At 34.3% G+C, this 19504-nt stretch overlaps 2 protein-coding genes across 4 annotated transcripts in view; one reads left to right on the forward strand and one right to left on the reverse strand.

Moving 5' to 3' along the window:
* The window catches only part of LOC119839592 (membrane-anchored lipid-binding protein LAM4-like), a 54084-nt gene extending 48533 nt beyond the window's left edge, over positions 1-5551 (forward strand). For all 3 annotated transcript variants that reach the window (XM_038365957.1, XM_038365959.1, XM_038365958.1), the window contains 4 exons: positions 124-256; positions 981-1144; positions 1369-1497; positions 2053-5551. In XM_038365957.1, the coding sequence (XP_038221885.1) occupies positions 124-256; positions 981-1144; positions 1369-1497; positions 2053-2154 (528 nt within the window). In that variant the 3' untranslated portion in view covers positions 2155-5551. The remainder of the gene's footprint in view (positions 1-123; positions 257-980; positions 1145-1368; positions 1498-2052) is intronic.
* Positions 5552-6302: 751 nt separating this feature from the next.
* Positions 6303-19504, reverse strand: part of LOC119839741 (elongation factor-like GTPase 1) — a 101731-nt gene continuing 88529 nt past the window's right edge. Inside the window, exons 10-11 of the mRNA XM_038366176.1 lie at positions 7504-7688; positions 6303-6964 (exon numbers count right to left, since the gene is read on the reverse strand). Coding sequence (XP_038222104.1) covers positions 6776-6964; positions 7504-7688 — 374 coding nt within the window. The 3' untranslated portion in view covers positions 6303-6775. The remainder of the gene's footprint in view (positions 6965-7503; positions 7689-19504) is intronic.

Raw genomic sequence — 19504 nt, forward strand, 5'->3', positions numbered from 1 at the left:
ACTCATATAATGTTTAATTTCAATGAATGCAGCTAGCACCACTTAACCGTCTATCATTCACAATGAATCCCTTTTCAAATGTTTCTAGGTAGGATTCTACTTATTAAATCTATATGTTTTCAGGATTTGCGAACGTCAGAAGCGGAATTAGAAGCGTCCGAGTATTCTCCAGAAGATGACAGCAGTTCTGGTGGTGCAGACCACATCGACTCCTCGAAGCCCGTGCGCCACGAACCAGAAGTTATTATGGCAGCTGGTGAGTTTTAACTGCTTACATATGGACCAGGATTGTAGTCTGCCTTAAATATAGTACTCGTATGCAATTTGCTTGACACGTTTAAAAATGAAGTCTGAACTGTTACTCCTGCCCCCTATAATGTAGCTAATGCTTCAGTTCATCGAGGCGCGATTCTATCGAGGCTCGCGTGTACGAACCGTTCCATCTGCCTTCTTTTTACAATCTCAGTTTTAATACAGAAGAATACTTATCTGATTGTAGATTTTTGGGATATAATGTAATTGGGTGGTTTCTAATCGCAAGGGACTGCAGAGAGTGCGACTGGATATTCCTAGATATTTCGTTTCACATAATATATGTATCTGGCATAAGTCTTCTCGTTTTAATAAGTGGAAGTCGAGCATGCTTCCGCGCGAATTTGCCTAGCTCGCACCGGGGAAATAGCACACCCCCACAGAAAACTGACGTGAAATAGTAGCATACTACTGTGTTTTGTACGGTGAGAGTTGGAGTCCGTTTCCTTTTCCACACCCTTCAGTCCATTCCTGCTTTTCAGTCATCAAACCTTTCCATATTCCGTATCTATTAAAAGCGGGCAGCGCATTCACAAAGGCGCTAGCTCGGCGAATGGGCGGGGATGATCGCTTCCTATCAGGCAAACCACCAGCCCAGTTGCACGCTATAACATAAGAATAATTGTTTATAATGATTGTAAATAATGTGAAATAATGTATGTTGCCAGCGAGCGCGGCGGTGATCCAGCCGGCGCTGCTGACGGGCGGCGGCGGCGCGGCGCGGCGCGGCGCGGCGCCCGCGCACCTCGCGCTGGCGCTGCTCGCGCTGCTGCTCGCCTGCTCCGCCGCCTTCCTCGCCTACCGCCTCTACTGCGTCGCGTACCGACCCCGCGTGAGTATTTACATAAAAAAAAACTGAATTAATAGCTTTTAGCAAAAACTAGACCGCCTTCAAATTGTTAGAACTATACCAAATTGAACCGGGACCACACTGAAAACCACAACAAAAACAAGTTCAGTCGAAGTTCTGAGGTAACAGAAACACAAACATACAATCGACTCGAGAAACTTGTCTATTTTCCAAAGCCGTTTGTAAATACAATGGTACGTTGTCAGGACGACATGTCGGGGCTGTCGGGCGAGGAGATGTACGGCGAGCTGGTGCGGTGGCGCGCGCGCCTGCACGGCCGCGCCGCCGACGAGCTGCACGCCTTCCTCACCACCAACCTGCTGCTGCTCACCAAGGTACCGCCGCAGGCCACGCCCACTAATGCACGTGCATTCTTTATGTGAAAGGACAACTGAGCTGGTGGTTCGCCTGATGGTGAGTGATCGCAACCGCCCATGAACATTCGCGGAAGTAGTGCTTTTGCGAATGCGCTGCTTGCTTTTAAGGGAAAACGGATAAGGAAAGCATTGACGACTGGCAAAAAGGAATAGATTGAGAAATAAAAAGGAAGGATAATGATGATTCGAACCCGGAGCCAGTGTTACCTTTTATAAAATCTTTTGCAAATACCTTATTTTTCTGAATGTGTTGTTGTAATAGATGATAGGTTCAAGTCATAAAGCATCTTATAGAGGCCCATATCCTTTTCCTTACCCTTCCCAGTCCTTTCCTTTATTCCTCTCATCTATCCTTTCCTAATCCCTTCCCAATTAAAGTCGGCAATCCATTTGTAGAGGCGTAAGGTTTGCAATTGATTTATTTTATTTTATTTGATTTAAATTCCTTATAACAAGCAAATACAACATACTGAAATGTAAGTTTTTTACAAATTCTGTTTTCTCGTTTTTCAGGTCAGAGAATCCTTAGAAGCGCTATCCGGTGTGATACTAACGGATATGGCGGAAGGCGGCGCTAACGTAAACGACGTTCCCAACGAGACGCTGTTCAGTTAGCGAGTGAGTGAGCGAGTGAGCGAGTGAGCGAGAGTGTGAGTGAGAGTGTGGCTGAGTGACGTCCAGTGAGTGAGTGATAAGTGAATTTAGTGATATTTGTAAGTACGACTTGATTCGTTTGGATCTGCTGGTACCTTTGAGTTAGTCATGCGTCCACTTTGGGGTTTTTTTCGTATGTATGAAACGAACAATGTTTTTAATTTTACAAAAAAAAAATATTTTCTTTATTATCAACACACTAATATGAAGGTAAAATTATTATTAACACACTAATTTATATTGTTTGACTATAATCAGAGGTATCAGCAGTGCACAGTTCGATTGCTGTGATCCAACAAGTTACATAGATTTCTATATTAGAATTTCATTTGATAACATTTATTTTTGTTTGAGCGTATCCAAAGAGCGGCTTTTGTGATTACTTTGTATATACCAGTAAACGCCTATGAGGCGAAGCTAGGTCACAGTGTCAAACACGTGTTAGTTAAGCGTTAAATATATCAGTCATTGAGAAATATTGCTGTCTCGCTCTAATGTTGCGGAGCAGAAAGAGAAAGCAATACACCCCACAGTCGCGTGTCGGTGTCGGATTCCGTTTGACTCTCGACTAAAATCCTTTTATATGATACACCGTTAAAATTAACGTAGTTTTGATAACTACTAGGTTAAAATAAAATTCATAGATTTAAATAGGACGGTGTCGCACGGATTTTTGATTTAGTAAAATTCGGATACAACATTGTAATGTAACAAAGAGATTATGTAGCCAATGTGTAGGTAATACAATATTATAATTGCTTGCTTAATTTATGATGCATTTCCAAGGGTAGTTGTAATTCTGTAGTTTCGTTTACATTCACGCGGAGTGATGTTGTGTGATAATTTCTAAATTGGTGCTAGTTGTTGTTAAGATCGCGGACACATTCCTCTGTTGAGATAGTACAGTTTGTATGTACATTTATTTTTTATTGTTAACAGTACAATGAAATAGGGATGAGATGTATTAAACCGATATTATATATATATACTGACCTTATTAATAACAGATTGCGAATAAGATTGCAAAATTAATATACTTGTAAATATACTTATTCAATTTCCTTATTAAAATAATTTATTATATTTAATAATTATTATATAGAGCCGGTCTCTTTGATATACACGTGCAAGTAATTTTTCTGACATCAATTATATGTTGTATGGTAAATAATAAAATGAATTGTTGCATTGAACTCATCACTATTTTATTGTAAAGAGAATATTTTGCAGCGCTGTAACTTTATAGAGAATAAAATAAATAACACTACATGATATAGTTTATCACATATTTCTTACAAAAGTATCTCATTTATTTAATAATATATACAGAATTCGGTGATTCAGACTTGGTAAAGATATATAATATAAAAAGATATAGCTCAGGAGGGAAAGAGGGCAGTCTCGAAAACCACAAGACCCCGTTTCGACCAAGTAGTTACTCTTTGGTAGTGAACTGTTTGTTATGATATTGTACCTTGCTGAAATTAATGCAAATATATTCTTAGAGGATACCAACCTCTAGAATTCTCGTAAATGCTGTTATTTATTTTATTCTGTCTAAAGGTACATCACTACAATTTCTTGCCAAAAAACTTGATTTTATTTCGAGGCATTCGACCTTTTCAATATTTCGGTTACACATAGATATCGCTACTAATGTTAGTTATGTAATTTCGTGTAATGTAATTTATTATTCTAGTCTTTAGTAAAGCTCAAGTTGTCAATATGAAGTTATTTTGTGTACTTACACATAAGTGGAGCTTCGTTTAATTAATAAAATCAAGTATCCGGCTATTATCCTTTATATCGGTTTGTTGTAGCGCTATTGGGTTATATTGTAAACACATAAAAATCTGTGAATAACTTTATTGTGATTGACTCGTAATACCAAGATATTCGCGGCACATGTAGTGATGTCAGTGTGTCAGCAGTGAACAGCTATCTTTATCTGTTATTCTCTATTCGACATATGAGCGAAAGAGAGAACGCTAACCAAAGATGGCCGATTTTAGTTGTCAATTGTCGGATATAATTGTTACCAAACTATATTTTTGGATTGAATGCGTTTTTATTGTTTATTTCCTAGAGTGCAAGGATCCTCACTCTATGGATGTTTAAATATTTTATTTAGTACAAATTGATATGGTATTAGCTGGTAATTTTTACCCTCTTTCGACCTAACCTAATCATACCCATCAAGGTTGTTTGATTAGGTTTATATTTTAAACCTAAGTAAAAATACACCTGAATATAATCCTATATCAAATAATAAATTTAAATAGATCACTCATGTTGTAGGACATAGACCATATCAGTTTGAAGCTATCAAATGAGCAAAATAAAATCCGAAAATTAGTTTGGTTAGTGTTATATTATAAGTGGGCTTTAAGGGACATAAATGTTCAGAAATGGATTTATTTTTCAATAAACACATAATGTTTATTTTTCGTTGGATAGTATATTTTTGTTGCAGAGTAAAATAATATATTTTTGTTGGTTTTCATGAAATTGTAATGTGTATAATGTTATGGTGTACAATTTTATAATCGCAATTTACGTAATGTGACAGTAACTGCATTTAGATAGTATTCCAATGAAACGTAGATAAAAACTCACGTAGGGCAATGTTTTAAGAAATTTACAATGATTTTGAGGCCAGTTTTACGTCTCACGTGCTTTTTAGTTGTACCATGTATTCGAATAGTTTATTTTAAAATTGTAATGATTTAGATATTAAAACTGTTATTCTTGTGTTACTGTGACAACAATATATTGCTATGACCAGGTTACCACTAGTGCCAAAGTGGTATTTATTTAGCTAGGCTGTGTAAACTATATCCTAAGAACACAATAAATGTTATTGCCAAAGACAGCAAGACTATCATACTAGTTGATAGATTCATCTTATACTTGGTGGATATTTCGCGCTATTTTGGTAAAATGTATATAGATCGACATTCGTAAATTAAATGAAAACGTTTCTTATGTAAATGTTTGTATATCTTTTGTATACTTATTACAATGGCTGTAATCATGTGGAATCAAATGTACAATTATGTATTATTGTGTAATTATGATTATATGGATTGTTGCATGTTTTTTGTTGAGCTATTTTGAGAGTAAAACCCATTGTAGATGCGTGTCGGGAGCGATGAGTTTTTGTTTAGTTTACGATTGTCAGTATTCGCTTAAGCCTGTTTTCTTCGGTAATTGTAATTAAGGCGAAACGCGATGTATATCGGTCGGAGAATTTTCTACAAATTGTTATGGGTTTTATTGTAAATCGGTCATTTGTATATACGATTCAAAGGGTTCAGTTGTTATTTGATGTAAATAATAGATAGCGGATTTTATTGAATATTGTGTTTTATTTCATTACCTACCTCTGCAGGTTTCCATCCATGCTATATTAACAAATGGTCATGGTCATAGTCTTTACATCGAAGATTTCTGATATGATTGCACTCTATAATTTATACTAAACCTAAAATTCCATGGAAATTCTGTCCGTTTTTAAATCAATAAACCACAGAACCTTCTTCCACCCGTAAAAACTACATTTTATCTGTGTAAAAGTTATTCATTGTCAATGATGTTAATAGGAACTATGTAAGACCAATAATTATTGTTTGTAAATAAAAAAGTTTATATTGATAACTCACGCTCTTCCCGGCTCAGGCCGGATATCAAGATTCCTGTTTTATCCCAAGGGAGCATTTAGTAGGAATTTTTATTCCTAGTATCCTAGTATCACTCAAGTCAGCTCATACCCTGTTTGTATACCAAATTTAAATTTTTTAAATTCTAAAACTCACAATTATAATATTGGTGTAACTTATATTTATTTATAGTATTATTATTATAACATGAAGTACACACTGACAACTCTTTTCGAAAACTTCAGTGTGTCGAATTTTATTCTTAACATTAATTTAATTTATTAATATATTGTTACATATAAGAATAATATTTGTGAAATTTGTTTTCAATGATTAGAGTAAAACCGGGGAAACTCAATAAAATCCAATAATATTTGAAACAAATATAATATTATGTTGAACAGTTACACATTTATACATTCAATAAATTACAATAAAATACTTTTCGTACAAAATTTTTATAATGTTATAAATTTTAAATTAATGTAAATGCTTCAATGTTGTTTTTACTTCAAACTCAGTTTTTTTTCCATTTATTTTTGTGACATGTACATGTAATTATTATAGTAAAAAAAAAAACAGTAACAGGTGACCATTGTTACTATTTTATATGTACCTACTGACCATATTATTTCAAAATAAAAGGTATTCGCTTATGGTCTCGCCTACCTATCCTATACAGAATTACGAAAATTTGCTAAAATATTGGATCATTTATAAAAAGAATCTTTCTATTATTACTTTACTAATATTTTAATATAAATGTACTTAAACACATAACAATAATACGTATATGGGAACCAACAATTTTATACAAAACTACAAAAACCTAGCAAACAGAACGATATCAATTGGATAGTGTCACATATACGAATAACGTAACGCTATAGCGTATAATTCCCCTACACAACTAGTAGGAGCATTCACTTCTTCTTGGACAACGTCCTCTGCTTCTCTGCGTGTGTGACGAGCTGGCGGTCGGTGGCGAGCCCCTTGCGCGTGCGCACGGCGTCCATGTACGCCTTGGCGCGGTTCACGCCGTCCCACTTCTCGCCCCAGTGGAGGTACTCTTCCTCGGTGCGAGGACGCCAGAATGGATCTATGTCGATAACCTGGCAATAAAAAAAAAGGTATGTGTGCGATTCACACATGATAGAAGTGAAAGTTCAATAAATCGACAAAAGAATGAATAAAATAGTATGTATATTTCTGTCTCATTCTTTGCCGGCTTCGTTCTACACATTTTTGTATTTCTGTCCTGTACAAAATACAGGTATTTTACCTGTCGTTTTTCCGTTGCATCAGGTTTGAAATCACAACGATTCTAAAGAAGTTTCACTTCAAAAAGTATTTAATGAACTGTATATGTAAGGTATTGTTTGATAATAATTACAAAATTAAAAATATTCTATATTCTCGCCGTATTCTCGTTTCTAATAAATCTAGTAAGATATGTCATCTTACTAGTGACTATAGTATCAGAAATGAATTATATCATCCATTGAACGATCTAATAAGACTTTCTAACATCCTCTTCGCAATACGAGACATTGCAATTACAGTCGTATTTGAACGATTTATCGAAAGACACGTGTTGCGACAGCTCACAAATATTCATATAAAAACCTACCAACCCTATAAATATACCAACCTCCCAATGGCTGAACATCATCTGCGGCGCGGCGAGCCCCGAGGTGTGCGTGCGCAGCTCGAGCGCGAACCGGAAGCTCTCGGCGACGGGCAGCAGCGCGCGCACGCGGAACGACGCGGAGCCGCTCTGCAGGTCGCTCGCCACCACGCGCCCGCTGCGCCGCCCCAGCGCTGCGTACAGCTTACCTGCATGATACGATCTGTTGTTATGACATATACAATAAACTAGTTGTTACCAGCAGTTTCGCCTACTTAGTCTAAGGAAATTCGCGTGGGTGAGATGTTTTGACCTTGGTAAAAAGTTTCACTCTCTAGCCTCATTTACTATCTCCAGACACAAATATCACTGCATTACCATATGAAAGAATGACAATCAAATACTTTTGCATGTATAATAGTAGTAAGGACAGTAATATAAAAAATCACTATCTACTACTATACACTACTACTATTACAAAATCACTCAATTTTACATGTAACAAGAGAAATTCTTATAAATCATAATATAATTAAATACGGTAAAGCTGAAGAGATTGTTCATATTCAAAACCTAAATACGATTCCTTCGCTTTAGGATCTTTTTAACAGATGTTCCCAAAAACCAAGAAGGTTCCCAATTATTCGACTGTTTTATTTTTATAGAATACTTACTCGATTACAACTTTTAGTGTTTGATCGCAAATTATTGTTATTTTGTCCCATTATAGAATCTGAAGTGGTGCCCTCACAGAAAACATTATTTATTTATTAGTGGCCGTTGATTCAAATTAGAACAAAGCGATATAAATCCTGTCTGACAAAACAGGTCACCTGAGTCTTGTTTATCAGATTTAAAATCGATAATTACACCCGAATCTTGTTATCAGGTTGAGGTTATCAGTCAGTATTCTAAATAAGCTTCCAAATTTTATCCTCTGTAGAGATATAAAGCAGACAGGTATAGAAGGTTAACTAGTTGCCCACAATAATAACATAATATACATAACTGATTTATGAATCAACAATATGGCCAAATATTGCATCAATTGGAACTATTGACTGCGTAGAACGTAGCAGTGTTATAAATGTATACGTATAAAATATAGTAAACTTAACTAATATAAATCAACATGTAAATTATATTTCAACTAGCGACACGCCCCGGTTTCGCACGGGTGCAATAATGCATGATGTATACATACAAACCATCCTCTTGTAATAAATAAAAAAATATATCCTTACTCTTCTTATCTATTAAAAAACCCCGATCAAAATCAGTTGTTTAAATTTAAAGATAAGCATACAGATACACTGACGGCGGAAAGCGAAGCTTTGTAGGTACTATGTAGTGATACAACAAACATATCTGAGTATTAAAAAGATTCATCAACGTAATGTTTCATTTAAACTTGACATTCTACGTCATACTCTTCCAAACGCTCGCATGTAGGTATCGCAAATCGCTGAGCTTATCGGATATCGTGTCTCAAATTTTTTGTGCCGAAACAAGTCATCCGCTACGAGCGAATTCCCCGCGCAATGCCATAAGTTGACAAAATATTAAGCGGCCAGTGACGTAGAAACATTCCTCGAGTTTAACCAGATTCGTTGTGGCCATTTTGAGATGTCTTCCGGTCGGCGGCGTGCGTCCGGTCGCATTCGTCACGGCGAGATGCAGCCTCCGGGAATACTAGTTTTTTGTGGAATCTAGTGATGTTTTTATGTCCTTTAAAGGTTAAGATGTCAATGAATTTCAATATCTAGAGTCGTGTGAAATTGGAGACGGCGAAAATTTCACGGCTATTAAAGCGTCATTCTAGAAAACCATATTAGGTCAATACCTAAGTCAATACTTACAGTTCTGATTTGTATTGTAGCTTGTGATAAAACCGTTATGATCAATTTTACCATAACTACAGTTTAAATACTCATTCGTAGGTATATACAAAAATTAAAGTTTTAATAATACAGAACTCACGAACGGCGTCTGTTTCAATATCACTACATAGTATAAACAAAGTCGCTTTACGCCGTTTGTGTGTATGCTTAAATCTTTAAAATTACGCAACAGGTTTTGATAGGTTTTTTTAATAGATAAAATGATTCAAGTGGAAGGTTTATATGTAAAATAACATCCATTAAATTTCTTCACATTTAAATATATAATCATTATTATATCGTTTGTAGTACGCTCACTACTATTGCCAAGTATTCACAAAAACTTTCCAAGTTCCAAAATAATTCTCAATTATTATTAATGCGTAGTAAAAACTATTTAAAATTTAGGCACGAATGTTTGAGGTTCGCTAAAAACAAACTATTGGCCTATCAGTAATTTTATGGACCACATTAAAGCTAGAACACAATAGTCTATAGACCGGTCTATAAAAACATTTTAAACCTGTATCCATAATAAATTTAATAAGAGTATGGTCCAAATAGTTATCGAAGTTTTTGTTACTACCTATAATACCTATGTATACTTTGTAAAGTGTTCTTTAAGGTTTATTTCAATGAATTTACGCTAAAATTAAGGCTATATATTCATTATTCGTTCATTCATTCATAATATGTATATTGATATATATAATATAAAGTGTTAATTTCAGATTGTATCGTAAAACTAATTGAATAGTTACAAATTTATTAAAAGCTTTATTTAAAACTAATTGTAATGTAATTGGAACCGTCTACTATTTCAATATTACATTTCACGTAATCTACAAATTATTCATTCGGATTTAGATCGGAAGTGTAACATTTTGTAGAAATCATATAGCCAATTTATGCTAATTGGAAATATATAATTTTCAAATATCGAAATATGTGTGAGACGTCTGTCTTTAAATTCCAATATCTTTTATTAGACCACTACTTAATGAATAAAAAAAAAGTTATCTTTCAATTATAGGGTTATTCAATATTTTTGTATAATGACTGTAAGTATTTATTTTAAATGTATATAAAAGCTAATAAACAATGTACATTGTTGATCGAATTGCGCAGCATTGCTTTCATCTTTCAAAATGGGTTTTATAAATTTAAACGGAAATTTTCTTATGCACGCGATGCGAATTTACCTTCTTTTTCTATAAAATACAAGCTATTCTCCCGTAATCAAAAAGAAAAGTAAGGTTGTATAGCTAATCTATACTAAAATAGTAATGCGTTCATAGTGTAATCTAGGCGTAAGCATTTCTCCACCGTAATGACGTTAACGTAAGCTGCAATTCGACTCGGAAGACCATTACTTGCGGCTTCATTCGGTAAATTATAATTATAATTATATGTATGGCTAGCCACGAACCGCAGTTTGTAATGAACTTCGTGAAAGGAGATATTTTTTCGAATAGTCAACAAAAATCTTTCAATTTTATATCGATTGCAGAGGGAGGGAGAAACATTATCACTATATAATTAATGTACATCTACATATTGGCGTGAATGGTTGTTTTACATTTCAATGGGTCATTTTCTATCCTGACTACTTTTCCTTGACTAATCAAAAAGTGCGATAGGTTAATATACATTGGTTTCGTATTTTGATATATATAATATATAGACCTACAACCGTAAATCAACCGTAAAGCAACCAGGAATGCTATAAAAATGTGACATGGCATAAAAAAAAAGTTTTTTTTACGATTTATTCGCATACTTTACCGTGTTTCCGTATTCTTTGCGAAACAAGTTATCAATGAAGTTGACATTTATATATACGACACCGTGGCTAGTTTTTGACTCCCAAACGCGGCACGCTTGCTATATCTACTTATAAAGGTACTTTTTTTAAATCTACCTTATAAAAGGCATAGGTAAGTTATATAATTTAGAAAAATGAATAATATATTTAGAATTGTGAAAATATGTTAAGTCAATCATGTAAACCACGTAAATTGTTTATTATATTGATAACAATTGTTTATCATCATATCTAATATAATCCCTTATAAATGAATGAATGAATGAATGATATATTCAAAACTATAGAAAGCCTCATATAAAAATTCATAAAAGCATGCTTATTCCTATTCTTATATACTATTCCTTATCGTAAAATCTTTGACATGCTGCTAAAGCACTGACGACAAAAGCATAGTCCAACGACCATTCGCGACCATAAGAAATGCGGATATCAAAATATCACGACACGATGCGCGTGCGCACCGTTGTGCCCTAAATCCCTATCCGTTAATAACGGAGTTATGTTGTTCTGAGGACACCCGTCCCTCCCAGACGCAGATAGAATACTAGAGAGATGTCAGACAAGCTTCGGTGGGCTGCTCGCCGCAAATGGCATGGAATTCATACTTATCCAACGTGCCAGCATGCCTTTAGTATTTTTAGTAGTTCGTATGAGCGATGTTTATCTTAATGGTGAGCGACGGCTACGGCACTCGACACGCTGCCTGTCCCGGCTTGACCAGTCGAGAAAGAAATCCCCTATATCCTATGTAGTTCGAAGTACATAGTTAAGCATATAGAGTTAGAATAAAATTCAAATGTTTTCAAATGTTCGAATAACAATAAAAAACACTCTTACAACAGAGAAATAGCTCTCAATTTACAACATAACGATAAAAAATTAATTTTTATGTTTTTGTCGATAGATTTTATGAATTTTTGTTTACATAATAGCACCTCTTTCAAGGAAACCTCGTTAAGTCGAAAACCGCCTTCATTGAAAAAATGTTTTATTCCCTTTCCTTCAAGCATTGTCGCGACATCGTCTGGACGTATTCGGCTTTTACTGCGAGATCAAAGGCATTGTACACTTGTGTGCTTCGCTTTATCATCATCGTCATCAGCCCATGTAAGTTATCACTGCCAGGACACAGGCCTCCTCTGAGAGTTCAGGCCACAATCCACCACGCTGGTCAAGAGCGTGTTGGCAGATCACAACTCGTCGAACTTTTGATGTTTTTATCCTTCAGCGTTTCGAGCAGTGGTGATGTTATGCACATGCATAGATAAATTGAATCAATTTGTTTTCTGCATGCTCGCCTGGTCTCGAGACCCCGACTTATCGATTTTAAGCCCGAGGCCCTCACTATTGTGCCACCTCTGCTTTTTATACTGGTACTATGTAGGAGTGCAGTTTATTAAGATAATTTAATATAAGCAACGAATAATTATCAGGTTATTAAATAAATATTTTAATGCCTCCCTACCCACAATATTAAGTTACACCGTAAACTTAATAGCGTGATATTTCTTAAGAAGAGTAATTTAAGACCTCCGTTTAATAAAATATTTGTATAAAACATGATATATTTAACGACACAATTTTGTTGCTGCGTAATAACTTTGAAAAGCATGTAAGCATTATATTGTAAACCATTATAATACATTTATAAAAAAGGTAATTGGCATTATTTTTGGTTTTCACTGTTAGTGGTCACTATCGTTTTCGAAAAACGCAATATTTATCTCTGTTTCTAAATAATTAAACGCAATTATTTACTTCCCGTCTCCTTACTATAATAAATTCTTTCTTTTATAATATACTAGGTGCGCCCCGCGGTTTCCCGCGTAAATCTGTATCCCGTAGGAATATCGGGATAAAAAGTTGCCTGTATGTTATTCCAGTTGTACCAAATTTCATTGCAATCGATTCAGTAGTTTTTGCGTGAAAGAGCAACAAACACACACACATCCTTACAAACTTTCGCATTTATATTATTATATAGTAGGATAGGATTATACATCACTGTGAATAGAAATTCCCAAAAACAATTGTCGACAGTATATTTATAGTATGAAAGTTTAACATTAAATGTAATCAATGCGATAAATCATCAAGCACTTTCCACCATTCACGTTCATACTACGCAGTAATTGATTGTAACAATTTCAAGTAGGTTGCAGATTTATAGCCATATATTTAATTACAAGTCGACCATTTAAATACGTTATGTAAACATAATACCAGTTCCTAAGCAGTATCCTTGTTGTAAAGCAATTATAACTCATATCGTAACTTATTATAGCGTATAATGTTAAACTGCCGGTGTTTATGAGATTGGTCACGTAATCAACTCACAATTTCTATGGTAGGACAATTTTATTACTACACTAGCTGCGCCACGCGGTATCACCCGCATAAGCCGCGCGATAGCCGTAGGAATATCGGGATAAAATTTACCACTTGTCCAGCTATCTACGTACCAAATTTCATTACAATCGGTTGAGTAGTTTTTGCGTGAAAGGGTAACAAACATCCATAGATACTTACAAACTTACGCATTTATAATACTAGTAGGATATTTTCTATATAACGTGCCCGATGCTAAACGGATGGTTTTCATTTATCATAGGGGTTGGTTGAATCTTCGAACCACCTATATACTGCGAGCCAATAAAAAAAAAGCTCTTAAAAAAGTTATATACATGTATCATAGTATTATGCAATATTTGTGTAGTTTAAAACAACATTATGTAAAGAAAACAAAAACATGTTTTCTATATCATCAACATCTATAATAAAATCTTTTCTTTTTATAATAACTTGACTCACTTTGAAATAGTTAATTTCGTAATATTCGTATATAAAATTATTTATTATATAGGATAAACATGGTAATACTAAAAGAAATGGGTAAATCTATTACTACATAATATTATAGGCACCAAAAGTAATGATACATACTTTTGGAAAGGGAATGTAACCCACGACAGTCGGCGCAGCTGACAGGGTCACAACCCACTGCGTTAGTGCGTAGATGCGATAATTAAACCCACTACTAATCGAACAGTTTGTAATTATTTAAATGTTTTTCGTTAAGCATAATATAATAATATCTATAGGTACATCATGCCAATTCGAAATAACATTTTAAATAATACTACGTTCACGTCCCGACTCCGCCCGGGTAGTAATTTTTCGTAATTGAAATAAAATATGTGTCTGTCCTATCTTTCAAGTTGTATAAAACTGCACATGGTGTGAAAGTTTGATTAAAATCGGTAGAATAGTTTAAGAGTCCATCGCGGACAAACAAAGTGACACAAAATTTACATATATTAAGATTTGCAAAGGAACCATTGCTAGTCGCTATTTAATAATTAATAATAATTTTATTGCTACAGAAAAGTACGATCAGCTCCTATTAAAAAATTATATGTTAATATCTAGATACCGTAGTCGTAGCGTATAACAATTATTTCATTGCACCATGTTTGCAGATCATTCATTCATTCACTCTGTACTTCTTAACGCTGAATTTAAACACATTTACATCCGAAGTACGCTTGACCCCTTTCATGGCATATCTTTATTAACCCATTTCAACTAAAATACACAACCAATAACAAGGATCAACTTAAACATAAATATGTATACATCATTATTATCATCAGCCTATAAATGTTCCCACTGCTGGAACACAGGCCTCGTATGAGGGTTCAGGCCATAATCCACCATGCTGGCCAAGTGCGGATTGGCAGATGTCACATGTCGTCGAACTTTTGATTCTTGGACATGCCGGTTTCCTCACGATGTTTTCCTTCACCATTTAATATATATCGTGTATACATCAACCAAAGGTATATCCAGTATTGGCACAAAATAATTGTCACTCACAAAAAGCTGGACCGTACGAAGGACGCGGGGCATTAGCTATAATTACCGGCCCACTTCTCCGCTTGATAACGCTCACATCCGTTATCAAGAAAAACCAGCACAGATTATATCCTACACATAATCGCTGCATCTCTATGACATTTGTCTATGGCAGAAGAAAACTTATGATTCCGGTACTTTATGTATATAGCCTACAAAAATACAAGAATCACGAAATTGATTAAAAGATTTGCTTTTTCACAATAATAAATGAATTGTATTCGGTCATCTGTTTGTAGGTACAATAGTTTCTACCTGTAGACAGCTGATCGGACATGATATCATGTATTCTATAATACAGTAAGAGAACACAATATAATATTTTTTAGCATTATAGCAAAGTTTATTATATATACTATCTTTATAGCTGCTCAATATTCGTCTTATTTTTCATATGTTGATTTGCGCTTATGTGTTGATTATAAAGTAGGAATTTGAAAACACTTCAAAGTTTTATACGTGAACGAATTCGCCAACTTCTATGCTGTATTTAAACTAATTAATAATAATAATCTGATTATTTGGGAGTAAAGAGGACGTTCTATTGACATGTGACAGATGCCATAAATGTATTTAATTACTGCGAATAAAATATTGCGTCTTCCTCTCCCTTATATACTGGATATTGGCGGAGTCCCTATTTATTGGTGTAGCCATTCATTAAGTGAAGAAGAAGAAAATTAATTACATAACAAACGAAATGACCGAATTTTCTTTGTTGTTTAATTCCATCCATCGGGCGTCATGAACCACGCGTACACGTGCTCCGCTACATTGGTTCAAGAAATTATTATTATCATTAAACAACATGGTTAACGGTTATTTATTACGAACTTCCCAAACACACTACAAATCTTCAATTAAACCAAGTTTAAGGCTTAGTCCTTACTATCTAATTAAGATTGCAGTCATGTCTAATATCCTGAAGAAAAAAAAAATATTTTAGTGTGTGGAAGATATGTGTCTAAAACATATGATTCATAGACATGCATAAACCCCGAGATATATAGATATCAAATAATATAATTTCTATCTGAATTTTAGATTTATAAATACTAACGGGCTAACCTGTCCTCGCCCGATGTATATATATAGCCTATGGCACTCAGGCGTTACGTATATATGCAACGGTGAAAGAATTTTCGAAATCGGTTTACCAGTTCCTGAGAGTATTCGTATACATGGGAAATAAGGGTGCGCAGTCAATCAGTAACACTTATAGAAATCCAAAAAATAAAGGTCATCAACCATTCAAAATAAACAACTTAATAAGCTCTCTTCCTTCGCCGATACTCCAAATAATAGGTTGTAATATAACAACAGGTTATAATAAATTTACAAACGGTAGCAAGTTCCGGTGTGAATCTCAGATTTAAACAGTGTTTTTCAGCGGAAGTGCGAGCCTCGGGCTGTTATTATGGTACGATGGGTCTAATCTCAAATTTATATTCAGCGTTCCTTACGTAAAACATGTGAACCTATTAGATAGGCCTCGGATTTTTAACGAATTTTAATAAGAATACATTACGGGTTTTTGTACACAAATTATTTAAATGCGTTTTTAAACAATATATTTTTTTTTTTTGTTTTGGGATATTGGTGCTTTTTTACATACGTGTTATTATGCAAATTAATGATATAAATAAATGTAATAGAAAATATAACGCAATAGCATGATATGAGTTACTTAAAAAAATGTATGAGTAAATTAAATAACAGTATGGCTAGCGGCAATACAATTAATTTTAAATTATACGGAACTAACGGTGCACGCGTCGACTGTCGCTTGGCCGGCTTATTTAATATTAAGGGAAAATTACAAATGGATGCAGATCGCTAACAGTTTATAATTGCGACGGAAATAGATAATTTATATATAAGCTTCAATAACATTAAATGCTATATTATCATCATATAAATATTATTTTTCCTTTTGTCTACAATTTATTTATTCTTGAGAATTAAAAGCTTGCTAGCTTTGTATTATATAAAATCAAATCACTAGAAATTATGAGTATATCAGAATATATATGATACGAAATATTTTAAGAGAAGCAAACAAGCAGACATTATGAAAGCTTTCTCAAAAGAGAATCGATTTCGTATGCTTTCTTGAAAACTTAACGACATTGTCACTTGTGAAATGACTCACACATGATAAGCCTATTTTTATGGGAACTAGTCCACTGTGTAGGAACATATCACATTGGACAGAAGGTTCGATAGAGTTTTCAAATACTCCAGGGCCTCAAGTCTGCTAACTTAAAAATACTACAATCGTGTCTCAATGTATTCGTGTCAGAATTGTTTGACGGATTTTATGTGGACAGGCAACAGTTATAACTTAAAATAAATATTCATATCACAAATACTAAAAATCCTGTTCAATCATAGTATGAATATCTCAATATTTTTAATTGGTAATAGGGCTGGCTGTCCTAGTGTCTATTGAAAATATCGAGATATTACTTACGTTTTAATTAGTAAAAGACTATTCGAATTAGCCCCGGGGGCGGTCCATATTATTCCGGGATCTCTGCTACTGTTTTCGGTGTGACCACAAAAGGGGGTTTTAGTGCGTAACATTCCATATGCTCTACTTTTCCACCATAAACTACATTTGTTCTTGTGAAGATTTCCTCCCCAATACAAAAACACTAAGTCTATTATTGCAGCGACAACCAATACAATAAACTTCACAGGTCTGCATCTGGTCACGGGTCTTATGTAATTAAAAAATTCTTATGATAATCTTCGACAGCGGGAAGGCGCCAGTACGATATTGCAAGTTACATAAAGTTCTTAGCAATTATAAGCTAGGAAATGCTAGAAAAGGGAATAATGTAAGAATAGTATAACTGCACTATTAATATGTTATTTATTCTCAGAATTTTAGGAAATTTACACTGGACTGTCCTACATCTAAATCCTAACTTTCTGGAATAATCGAACAAACTAAGTATTCAACAGTCTCTTCCGTAATGCTCCATAATTCCATTCAAGACTATTTTCTAGCCATTGTTTAGTGTGATTTAGTAATGTCGTGAGCACAAATAAGTCGTGTTCGTGAGAGTAAAAAGTGTACAGCATCCGGTGTTCTCGCACTGCTAAGAACTTATATCCTGTGTCATTCGACACGCCCTGTACGTGGGAGTAGACCCGAAACTTCACTTGCAATCTGTTAATTGGTTTTGTTTTACTTTTAACCTTTCGTTTACGCTCTCGGCCTCTCGTGCGGTTGCGACGTCCGCCATTTTTTCGAACGCGTTTCAAGTGTGTGAAGTTTGGAGATAACATTAACATGGGTTTAATATTAGGTTAGTTGGATTGTTGTTACAATAAAATTTGCGATATACGAACCAAAGGTTTTTTAGAGATTGCCAAAAAAAAAAGTAAAATGAAGCATTATATGCAAAATATTTGCATATTATTTCAAACAAATGCCAGTAGTAGTAGATGTTAATCGGTGAAAGGGTAACAATTATAGCTACATATCAATAACATAATTAATATATTGCATCGTCTTCATTGTATACATATTAGAACTTGCAATAATTTACTTACACGTGCTCCATGCATTACAAATCAATTTTCTTTCACCGTTACACGCATTCTATATCTATAATATATCAATATTCCAATGTCACATCATACACATGTCTTCGTTAAAAATAAGTAAATTGGTGTGACCTTATAAACTAAAATCGTAGGCGTTCCGGCGGGTGCCTTCAATTGCAATAAACAAATTGATATGTCGACGTATTGTGCAGCGGTTCGCCGAGCGTCATTACGGATGATTGTGGATCTATATTTGAGAGTTTGAATGGCACCCTGCGATATTACAGGCTCCGCTCCTTCGGGCGGAGGCCGCCCGTGGGCAGAAGGGAGTGTTGCACGTGTATATGACCACGTATACTATACATTGTGTGTATTTTTATTATCAAGAAACGTATACAGATTTTTTCGTATAGAAAGAGTTGAAATATACAAAGTAACATATCATAGTGTTTTTTTATTTTTATTTTTTACAGTAATAAGTTCTGGGGGTAGATAATTAAAACAGCATGGAAGATAATAAATTTAGAGACAAGAATGAATTGAATGAGTGGAAACTGGGGCAGTTGTGTCCTTGATTCCTACTTTCAAAATATACATAACAAGTTGAATTTTGAAATATAATTAATAATTAATCGTTCTAGTGCATTTTCTTTTTTATTATGATGCAAGTTAAATGAGATTTCACGATTTAATTTCGAAGTCGACATTAATTATATTACATTCCTCTGATGAAATGTAAGAAATATAAACGCAATAAACATATATCTAAATTTTAAATACTCGTTTTATTTTTCTACTTTCTATCTTTGAATAATTCGTCATAACCGAATTCAATATATAATAT

Source organism: Zerene cesonia, chromosome 4, assembly GCF_012273895.1.
Source record: "Zerene cesonia ecotype Mississippi chromosome 4, Zerene_cesonia_1.1, whole genome shotgun sequence".
Taxonomy (NCBI): domain Eukaryota; kingdom Metazoa; phylum Arthropoda; class Insecta; order Lepidoptera; family Pieridae; genus Zerene; species Zerene cesonia.